Genomic DNA, 11210 nt, shown 5'->3' on the forward strand with positions numbered 1-11210 from the left:
ACGGATGAGTCCCATGCACAAGCACAAATTGTTGGATCAGTGCTCCACAACGGCGTGGTTGTGAGCGCCGACAGGATGCATCTCGTTGTCGCCAAGACATTGTCATGAAGGCTGCTTCGTCACTGCCTGCACGGACCCACGGCGGGGGAAACAGAGGTGCTTGCCGAGCTACTGTGGTACCCGGACAACGTGCGCCCTGACAGAGGCGACCAGGGATGGGTACTGGCCTGGGCGGGCTTGAACCGAGAAAAGCACTGGGAATAGAACGGTACCACGGCGAACTCCATGAGCGCCGTTAGGTCGTCGCCAATGGAGATGCCAATAACGGCACGGTGGCTGTGGCGCTGCGCGAGTTCAACGACTCCACGGTGAGTGAGGTGGTGGAGCGGAACGGGTATATGTGGATCGGCTCCGTCGACACGCCCTACATCCGTCTCTTCAAGTTTGCATCTCTCTAGCGCATAGCAGTAAGCGCCATCAGCGACTTGTCTGACATTAAAGCGAAGTAAAGAACAGATGGTTTGCTAATAAAAATATGGATCACAATAGTTTGCCTGATAAAAAAGAAACTGGAGCATTACATTTAGCCACAAGAATAATAAGAAACTAAATTCATCCTATATCTACTATACTCTACTTCTCTACTTCCTTTTTACTACGCCGACATAAGGAAGCTCCACCGAGCCCAAGTATAGCTTGCCGTCATCTCTTTCCATGATCTCGGTTGGCCTGACTTTTTTTGGCCCTCTCATCTCCTCGACTATCTTCCCGTCAGCAGCGACCCTCACAGCAAGAAGATGGCTATCACGACCAAAGGGCAACTCATTTCTCTCACGGTGCAACGCCACCCAGTAACCTCCTTTCCTATCGGGCCTGACGTTATCTGGGTAGCCCGGCAGGTCGGCAAAAGGCTCGGACTTGCCCGTGTCAACCCCTTTGATCCAGTGCCTCAGCAGCTTGCACGGGCCAGTAGATGCGACCACGAGGTGCGTGCGGTCGGCGCTGAGCGCGACGCCGTTCGGGTATGTCATCCTTGGTTGGAGCACGGTGGCGTCCGATGTTCGTGGATCATACATCATGAGGCGGCCCGTGGAGTCCCCGGTCTTGGTGACCATCTCGTGTTCTGACCTGTCGTAGTTCATTGAACTGTGGGTGAAGTAGACTTGACCGGTGACTTGATCGACGTCAACCCCGTTGGTGAAGCGCAGCGGCATGCCATCAATCTGGTCGACCAACACAGTGGCTTTCCCTCCGCCGGGCGGCACACGCATAAGCCCTTTGTACGCATCGGCCACGTAGAGGTCACCCGTTTTCTGGTTGAAGCGCAGACCAAGCGGGCGGCCGCAGCGGCTCTCTATGTCCGCCTCCGTGCCAAACCTGGATGTCGTGCACGTTTCGCTGTCGTAGCCTGGTCCATAGGCGTATGTTGTCCAGCCGAGCTTGGGCCCGTTCCACCTCAGGATGCGGCCGTCGGAGACGCCGCTGTAGGGGCCTCGGCCCTGAGCGTCGAAGGCGCGCTCTCTGGCCCGTGCACTTCTCCGGGCGGCAGGGGCAGCTGCTGTGCCCCGGAGGCGTCGAAGCTTGCGGCGGCGGCTGCCATGGCCCCGGGCATGAAGAGAAGGACGAGTATGACCAGTGCGACGGTGGCCTTGAGGAGGCGGCTCATGCTGCACCCCATGTTGGCTGGCTGGCCGGCTACCTTAAGCTTGTCGATCGATCACGTCGGCTGTTCGATGGAGGTTGGTTGTACCGTGTGTGTCGATCTGCTGGATGTTGTTTGGTTTGATGGATTGAAGGGAGGTGTCTAGATGTCCTATTATATGTACTCTCATGGACAGCTACAGGTCCGAGTCGGCCCATGCATGATCCACACGTACGCCAAGACGGACGGAGGCAATCGAGTGGAGTCGAGTTGGATTCGAATCGGCAACCGAGTCCGGCCGGGTACAAGGAAAACAGATACGTACGTACGTGTTTCCCGCCGGCATCGCGTCGTCGTACGTATGGCATCGCGTACTTGTATTTTGCTTTGAACTTGCAAGGAGGATCCACTTGCGTCGCGACGTGCCTACCTACGTGTATCGTTTGTTTTTTATTTTTATTTTTTTTCACATGAAAGGAAGCCTCATTTCACATCCAACGAGTCAGAGATATATAAGACTATGCATGTCACATCTGGTTCCTACGTGCAGCTAGCTCCTGCCTGTACTCTACGGATCAATCGATCCATCTATTGTAAAGATCTCATCTTCAACAGTTTCGTTTCAAAAGAAAAAGTCTTCAACAGTGTATAGCTAGCTACGACGTCATCCTGACTCGACCGTCATGCATGGATCTAAAACCCGGTGCCGCCTCATGGTGCACGCATCCCCGCCACTAGACATCATCGACGCTTTCCGCCATGTGGCGGTGCTCCGCAGAATGGCCTCATTAGAAGAGATCCGCCGTCCTGCCGCTGCCGCTGGAGGAGGACCGGCGTCATGGTTGCTATAGCCTATAGGAGCTTGGAGAGAGAGGGAAGGCTTGGGTGCGGCCGCGACCGGTTCTTCCTCCACCACGACGACCGGAGTGGTCCGAATTCATGACGATGGAGGAGCTAAGTGTCCTTGCAGACGACCGAGATGCCAATAGAGATCGTTGCGCCACTGTCCGTAGAGAATGCCTTGCTGCCATCACGACCACCTCACCGCCGCTAGGACCGCCTCGTTGCCCCGAGTAGGCGCCGCCAGGAGCGCCCCACCGTCTCCCGTTCATAGACCAAATGAGTTCAATTATTTCGGTCCACCCCCGCTCTTGCGCCCGAAGTGCGGCCTCGTAAGAGAGATGTGAGCCCTAGGTCAGGCCTAGGCCGAACCAGGTTGCTCTCTCTCTCTCTCTCTCTCTCTCTTTCCCCGCCAGTTTTTGCATGGACGACCGTGATCGATTTTTGAGGGGGGCTATTTGTGTGTTGTCGCGGTGGACAAATGAGTGAGCAGCAAACCGTGGCCTCCTCCACCCCAAAAGAGAACACCCAAACAAGTTGCGATACTATTCACAATCCCTAGCCGCATCCTCCCGCTTCATGCTCCCACACGTTGCCGCCGATGCCTCTTCCACCCCAAGTGACGGTGGCGCCCCAGCGACCACGACTCCCCAGAAGAGAGGAGGCACAGAGGGGTGGTGGACAACGGTCGCTGAAGATGCAAGCGAGATGACAGACGCATGGTGGCAGCTGCAGATCCGCACTCGAGCGGCCATCTCCGCCTCTGCCTTCTCCCTGCACTCGACAAGTTGCACAAGGTAGTTGAGACACCGCTGTTCGTGGGGAGCACGTCGTTCGTACACAGTTAGACATACATGCATGCATTCGAATTGATTAGCTACTAGTAGTAGTACATATGTGCGCGTGAGGATGATGTCAGGTACTACGCATGGATGGATGAAGAAGATGGATGTGTGTGCACATTAGCAACAAGCAACGAGAGGGCCACTATTAGATTTGGACGTTCCGCTGAGATGGGTTCACAAGAAAGAAGGATCAATCTGTGGCAGATCAATTTGACCAATGAGCGAGAAATCGATCAGTGAGAGATGAGGTTGACCAATCATTAATGGAAGGCCAACGAAACGATTGATTAATACTAGTACTAGTACCAAGAAAGAAAGAGAAGATCTCACCGTAGACACGGACGGACGGCTGAGATGAGGTTGGCAGGGGATCGATCCGTGGGACGCAACAATTCTCCAATGAACAAGAAGCAATCCGACGTGGTAAACCGAAACGGCGAATCCACGTCGACTTCCCCCGACCGATTCATTCATTGCTCCCCTACCCACACCCAGACACAACACCACATTGGCGCCGCCACCCAACGCCCCATCTCCCTCAGAGGCTCGGACCTTGCCGCCGCCCGCCCCCCCCCCCCCCCTCCCCACCCCTCGAGCGAGGAGGAGGTCGGTAGGCGTCCCCAGATCTGTTAAGGGATACGGACTGGAGCTCTCGATCGCTCACGCGCCGGGCACAACCTCCGTCTGCTCTTATTGCTCGCCGGCGACGCCAGCATGGAGCTACTCCGTGCTCGCTTGGGCTCGGGACGCCGCTGCTCGCCAAGGTAACTTGTCTCTCGCCCGTCCATCCTTTATTTGCTTGTCCCCAACGCCCTTCCCTTCCCTCCCCTCCCCTCATGAGTTTCCATCCGTGGAGCGCAGACACCACTGGCATCGAACCCTAGCCGCACCGCACCAGCGGCGGCCATCGACGACGGAGTACAGTACAGGACGGCCTCCCAGACGCGGCCGTCATACCCCAAGGAGCCTTCTTCGCCAGCCCTTGCCTCCTCTCCCGAGATGTGGACTGATGATGGCTGCTTCCTCCTCCCCTCCTCAACCACCAGCCCCAGATCTGGACCTTCCGGACATGGACGTGGACGTGGTGAGCTTCCCCGCCTCTACCCCCAAATCTCATCTTTTTTTGTTGCAATTGTACCTACTGGACAGACACAACTGCACGTTCAATTTCTACTATATAAGAGAGACATGTTAATTATTGTGTATTTTATATATAAATAAATCAGAGGCTTTGCTTGATAGCAATGTGAGCCTGTTAGTTTGCTTGCTTGCTACCAAGTGTCAGGGTCACTCGAGCCAGTGGCATATATAGAGAGAAAACTGCACCTTTAAGATCAATCATATATCCGTGACATTGTTGTGTCCAAAGACAAGATTTTCCATCACCATTGGGTCAATATTCAATTCCTTGACATGCCTTTTCTGATTAACCTCAAATAGGGACACTCTCACTTCAAAAACACACATAGACAGCACAAGGAAATCTGGCTCCATATATTGATGTAAAATAAATACCTGATAGATGCCTAAAACTTTGGCAAGGCAAGTTTCGCTGTTCAATGCCGACTTGTTAGTTTTCGTATTGGTTGCTTTTCCAAAGAGTATCACTCAGTCTCTTGAGGATCGATTGGATGATGTGATTATATAGCACATCTGATGGTACTAGACTAGATGTGTAGGAAGGAAAATATAATCATCTTCTCTCCTTGTTTGGTTTTCTTAAGTTTACCACCAAGATCTGATTTGCAATTGTACCTACTGCCCAGACAAAAGAGCACGTTTTGCTTCCATTTTTACAGCCTTAAAGCTGGAGCGTCACGTTTATGACGAATACGCATCACGTACATTACATGCTTATTATTTCTATGCAACATTTTTTGGTTCAAGCACAGAACCTATAGTAGTATCTTAATTTGTTCAATTTCTACTAGAACAAGAGAGACAGGTTAACTTTGTGTAGTTTATGAAATTTCTAGAGGCTTGGCTCCATAGCAATGTCAATCTGTTAGTTTGCTTGCTACCAATGTGGTATCAGTTGGTTTTGTGCTGTTCAATGCCGACTTATTAGTTTTGGCACTGGTTGCTTTTTCAAAAGGGAGGAGCTAATCACATGTGATTGCGCAAGTATCAGTCAATCTCTTGAGACTGGATTGGCTGATGTAACCACATAGCAGATCTGATGGTACTAGATGCATTTGAAAGTATAATCATCATCTTTCCTCTCTAGGTTTTCTTAAATTTACTAGATGTTTTTCCTGAGTCTTTCGCTGCACACGGACCCTCCACTCCCATTATTCAGCAGTATGGTGGTCTACTAGGAATGCGTCGGGATGTTAATTGGCATGTACGGTAGCCACTCCTGCAAGTCGTACCACACATACTTGACGGTGTTGAGACGGCAAACGTGACAAAGCACTCACTATAGTTTTACTCTCAATGATGGTTGTTTCAGACCAACACCAGCTAATATATAACCAAAAAATGAAAATGTTTTCAGAAGGTGTGTAATTAACATGCGGCTTTTCACTCACCTGCCATGATATGCCTTCAAATTGGAAACTTTAACTCTACCTTTACATAAATGATATACTGTTCATAATTAGCAATTCGGAAAAATTACTTTCAAATTCACTTTTTATGTCACTGACTAGTGACCGCCCAAGCTTGCACTATTGTGGGTTAATTCCACAAGTTGTTTCCGCAATGTGGTAATGAACTGACGGATTGATTTCTATTTATTCTCAAGTTAGATTTCTAGATTTATTTGATTTGAGTTTCCTTCCTGGGTTAAGTTAATTTCATATACGGCTGCTTCTGCCATGTGTAATGAACTGGGGATTAACTTGTTTTATTCTGAATTTTAGATAGGTAAAGAATTCACCCTTGATGCTGCTTCTTCAGTTGAGACAATCTGGTCCCTGGCTGCTACTGGAACGAGATGTGCGATGGCTCATCCCACTCAGCTCTTGAAGACTGTACCAGGGAAGGAGAATGGCATAAATGCAAGTTGTGACTACTTGGAGTGGTAAGCTTGCTGCAAATTGTAAATATAGCTTCAAAAAATGCTTCTGCAAATTATTCTAGCCATGTATGTGACAAACAATGCTTCTCCAGCAAATTTCCCACCAATCTGTTTGTCTGTCGTTTAGATTTTCTACTTCTGAAAATAAAAAAATTAGTGACAAGCAAGTCTTCTCCATTAACCACTTTGTGTGGTATCTGCTGGTTTTGTGTTGTTCAATGCCGACTTATTAGTTTTGGCACTAGTTGCTTTTTTCAAAGGGAGGAGCTAATCACATTTGATTGTATAAGTATCAGTCCTTGAGACTGGATTGGATGATGTAACCATATTGCAGATCTGATGGTACTAGATGCGTTGGGAAGTATAATCATCCTCTTTCCTTTCTTGGTTTTCTTAGGGTTACTAGATGCTTTTCCTTAGTCTTTTGCTGCATCGACCCTCCACTCCCATTATTGAGGATATTGGTGGTCGACTATGAATGCATTGGGATGTTAATTGCCATGTCCGGTAGCCACTACTGCAAGTTGTACAACACATCCTTGATGGCGTCGAGACGGCAAAAGTGACAAAGCACTCACTATAGTTTTATGTTTTGTTTCAAGCGTTATCAATTACTCCCACCGTACCAAAATAATTCTTTATCAGTTTTCAAGCTGATATTCTTTCACAATGATGGTGGTTTCACACTAACATCAGCTACTATGATACACTTCTTTACCTATATCAGCAGCTAATATATAACCAACAAATGAAAATGTTTTCAGAAGGTGCATATTTAACATGTGGCTTTTCACTCACCTGCCATGATAGACCTTCAAATTCGAAACCTTTAACTCTACCTTTACTACGTAAATGGTATACAGTTGATAACTTGCAATTCGAAAAAAAATTACCGTCAAAATAACTTTTTTTATGTCACTGACTAGTGACGGCCCAAGCTTGCACTGTTGCGGGTTAATTCCACAAGTTGTTTCTGCAATGTGGTAATGAACTGACAGATTGCCTTTTATTTATTCTCAAGTTAGATTTCTAGTTTTATTTGATTTGAGATTCCTTCCTGGGTTAGGTTAATTTCATATACTGCTGCTTCTTCCATGTGATGCTGAACTGGGGGTTGACTTGTTTTATTCTAAATTTTAGGTAAGTAAAGAATTCACCCATGCTGATGCTTCTTTAGTTGAGACAATCTGCTCCCTGGCTGCTACTGGAATGAGATGTGTGATGGCTCATCTCACTCGGCTCTTCAAGACAGCGTGCGTACAAGGGAAGGAGAAGGGCAGAAATGCAAGTGTGACTGCTTGGAGTGGTAAGCTTGCTGCAAGTTATAACTATAGCTTCAAACAATGCTTGTGCAAATTATTCTAGCCATATATGTGACAAACAATGCTTCTCCAGCAAATTTCCACACCAATCCGTCCATCTATCATTTAGATTTTCTACTTCTGAAAATTAAAAAAATAGTGACAAGCTAGCCTTCTCCATTAACCACTTTGTGTGTGCTGCTATATGAACATGTTTCGATTTGGCTACTCCCCCTACCTTATGCGTGCGCAGGTGCTTTGAGTGCTTCCTTCTTCCCTTCCTGGGACGCCGCTCTCCCACTGCTCTGACGCCATAGACAGACAAATGTAAGTATTTCTCTTGTCTCCACTTGCCCTCTGTTAGTGTCCTTTCTCTGGCCTTAATTTGCACAGAAATTATTTCTTAAGAGAGGACAAGAGGAGATGTCCTGCCATCCAACTTGTCTTCTTGAACAAATGAAGCACAACCCTTCGCAGCACCTGAAGTTTCAGACTGAATGAATTACATTGGCCACTTGTATTTAGAAACTTTACCCTATGGAGTAGCATGTACCTTTGGTTTCCTAGAAGTCCATTGTGCGCGTCCTTAATTAGCAACTCACTTTCCAAAAGTTCCGATGACAATTTATGTGAAACCAGTTGTGCAGTTTGCATCTTTGTAACAATACATGCTATAAGATCGAAGTTAACACTAAAAGTGTTCTCTGCAGTGTATGGAAGTTTAACTTATTATGCGAATCTGCTTTCATTTGATTGTGCCTCAAATTTCACAATCATTATTATTTATTTTAGACACTTGAAAATGAAGGGAGAAATGCTACAGTTGTATGTTGTTTCTGCAGTATGTTGATCTACTTGCCTTTCCTTTTGTTATACAGCAACCAAAATTTCTGGAGCAGGATAGTCGCTTGACATTTTGGTATACATGCAACTGAGCCGGTCAGTTGGCGGCTCCCAGATATATCCGCCACGGTCGCCATGATGATGACGACCTCCCCTCCACATGCTTGTGCTCGGTGGACGACGCGACCGTCTCTTCCTCACCTCACCTCACCTCAGGCTGGTGGCGTCCAGATCAAGTGGATTCGTCAATGGCCTCGACAGATGCAGTCTGATTGCCATCATGAAGGTACTCCCACTCTTTGATTTGCTCCTCTCCCCTTCCCTTCCCCTTTCTTCTCTTATACACTTGGTTTCCTTCCTCACGCATGCGTTTCGGACAGGCTCCTTCTCCACAACCACACACGGGAAGCCATGGAAGCTCCATGTGCTTGTTCTCCATGGAGGTCAGCAGCTGCCATGCCGCGATGGAAGCAAGTCCAAGAGCTCGTCAAGGTTTGGATTTGGCAGCTCCACTCCCTCCCTATTGATTAACCTATGCTAGTTTTTGATAGTTTGCCTTAATTTTGCTGCTAGCACATGGTTTTGCATGTATTGCTAGCGTATATTAAACTACCAAGAAATAAGTGGCTCTGAAGCTACTTTTTTTATCAGTCTAGTCTTGATTAAATCCAGGCTTTATTTACTTGTAGATGTATATTGTTTCTTTTGGTTGGTACCTGCTAACAGGTGTGATGTGGATTACGTCAGATGTTTATGTCAGGTGATGAATGTATCTGTGATGAATTTTTGTGCTCTGTTTGGAGAACTCACTTGGGTTTGTTCACTCAAAATGACATCAAATTCTTGAAATCTAGTTCTTAGTCTCGAGTGGCAATGTGCAGCTTGACTGAATCTTTAATGTACTTTTCCTTGTACCTGTGTTGTATGACTAATGCTAGTGCGGAGAATGAGTAGTTCAGATTGGTAGTAAGCTGGATAAGTACTTGGTCTGAATCACACAATTTTGTTTGCTGCATAATAGCACCATGCTTAGTTAGTATACTTATGCAACCATCATTTTCCTTGCTGCTATTTTTGTGGTTTCTTTGCACCACCTTGTTATCTCTGTTTTGTGACACATGTGCTTGTACATTGATCGTATTGAGTAACACTTTATTGTATCAGTGCATCCACATGCATATGAATGGTGCTTTCTTTTTGGTACAGATAACTAGTGTCGCCGATCTGCCAAGCATATGATTCCAAAGCATCTTGTCATCAGTGACCTACTTCCACTGGGACCTGACTGCCATCCGACAACACGTGAGCCATACCGGACATCGTTGGGACCTCCATGTCCGGCTACATGGGTTGCGGTGAGCCCCTGCTCTCTCTCTCTCTCTCTCTCTCTCTCTCTCTCTACCCTTGGACGGTCCGGCCATCGAGCTAGTGTACGACTGTTGTCGTCATGCTGTGTGTAGTGGTGGTGGTCTTCCGGCAACTAACATGGTCTTGGGATTGTGGTCATATTTCTTGTCGATTAAACATGTCATAATACTTGTGCTTTGCGAGGCCATGTGTGTATGTGGCTGCTACCATGCTTTCCTACCTATGCAAGATTTTGTTGTGCCTCGACAAATAGTCTCTGGTTTATCCATTTATGTACCTTTTTTGCACCGCATGTTACAGGATTTGGTAGTGGTCCATGTTCTAGCTTTGGTAGGATCCTTGCTTATATGTTGTGGGATGTTGATTTATTAACAATGGCTACCATTAAATATAGAAAGAAAACGATTACCTATTAACTGGTGTAGTGTTGCTGTGCACATATAGATAGAACAAGTGTTATCCTTGTGTGCTTTGGAGGGAGCCATCATGCATGTGCTAGCAATATTCATGACTAGTCTTGGATGGATATTTTATCTAGTTGTATGTTCGATTGTCAATTGTTTGCTATGCTAGTTGAACAAATGGGCGCTTCTTTTAATTTGTTATGCTACCTGATCAGTTTCTGGAGCTCAACAATATCTGTTGTTTCTTGGAGCTAGGGCCCGGCGCAAATGACACTTGCTCTCCCCAGAGCTCTCTCCCTCCTCTGACACCTATGATGAACACTTCTTCTCTGACCACGGCTGAGGTGAGCCAGTCGCTTCGTTTCTTTTGCATACTTACTCTCATTCCCTGTGTGTCCACAACCATCGAGCCGTGGTAGTTGTATACTGGCCATTGCACCATGGAGATTTCTTGGGCTGGGTTGGGGGCTATGGTCATGGTGTCTGTTGTAATCTACATTTCTGTTTCTGTGAATGAACGATGACGACAATATTATTTTCCTACCTATGGCTGCGGCTGCGTTGAGCCGTCTCAATTGGTACTTTTGATTGTTACACATGTTCTGAATCCATGATGCTCAGGGTCCCTGATAACCCACAAGTATAGGGGATCGCAACAGTTTTCGAGGGTAGAGTATTTAACCCAAATTTATTGATTCGACACAAGGAGAGCCAAAGAATATTCTCAAGTATTAGCAGTTAAGTTGTCAATTCAACCACACCTGGATAACTTAGTATCTGCGGCAAAGTATTTAGTAGCAAAGTAATATGATAGTAATGGTAACGGTAGCATAAGTAATATTTTTGGTATTTTGTAGTGATTGTAACAGTAGCAACGGAAAAGTAAATAAGCGAAGAACAATATATGAAAAGCTCGTAGGCATTGGATCGGTGATGGAGAATTAT

At 46.9% G+C, this 11210-nt stretch overlaps 1 protein-coding gene and 1 long non-coding RNA gene across 2 annotated transcripts; one reads left to right on the top strand and one right to left on the bottom strand.

Moving 5' to 3' along the window:
* Positions 1-641: 641 nt before the first annotated feature.
* On the bottom strand, positions 642-1678 carry LOC141026769 (protein STRICTOSIDINE SYNTHASE-LIKE 10-like). The gene is made up of 2 exons (XM_073503618.1): positions 1479-1678; positions 642-1377 (listed from the first exon to the last, which is right to left on the bottom strand). The coding sequence occupies exons 1-2, from the start codon at positions 1676-1678 to the stop codon at positions 642-644; spliced, it is 936 nt and encodes a 311-aa protein (XP_073359719.1).
* Positions 1679-9699: 8021 nt separating this feature from the next.
* LOC141026573 (uncharacterized) lies at positions 9700-10810 on the top strand. Its single transcript, XR_012188860.1, has 2 exons — positions 9700-9848; positions 10521-10810. It is a non-coding gene; the product is annotated as an uncharacterized lncRNA (long non-coding RNA).
* The last annotated feature ends 400 nt before the right edge of the window (positions 10811-11210 follow it).

Source organism: Aegilops tauschii, chromosome 7 (assembly GCF_002575655.3).
Source record: "Aegilops tauschii subsp. strangulata cultivar AL8/78 chromosome 7, Aet v6.0, whole genome shotgun sequence".
NCBI classification, from domain to species: domain Eukaryota; kingdom Viridiplantae; phylum Streptophyta; class Magnoliopsida; order Poales; family Poaceae; genus Aegilops; species Aegilops tauschii.

Coding starts and splice junctions, on each gene's coding strand:
- LOC141026769 (XM_073503618.1), bottom strand. CDS start 1,678: ATGGGGTGCAGCATGAGCCGCCTCCTCAAGGCCACCGTCGCACTGGTC. Junction 1,378..1,478: donor GCCGAGGCCCCTACAGCGGC/GTCTCCGACGGC, acceptor CACGACATCCAG/GTTTGGCACGGAGGCGGACA.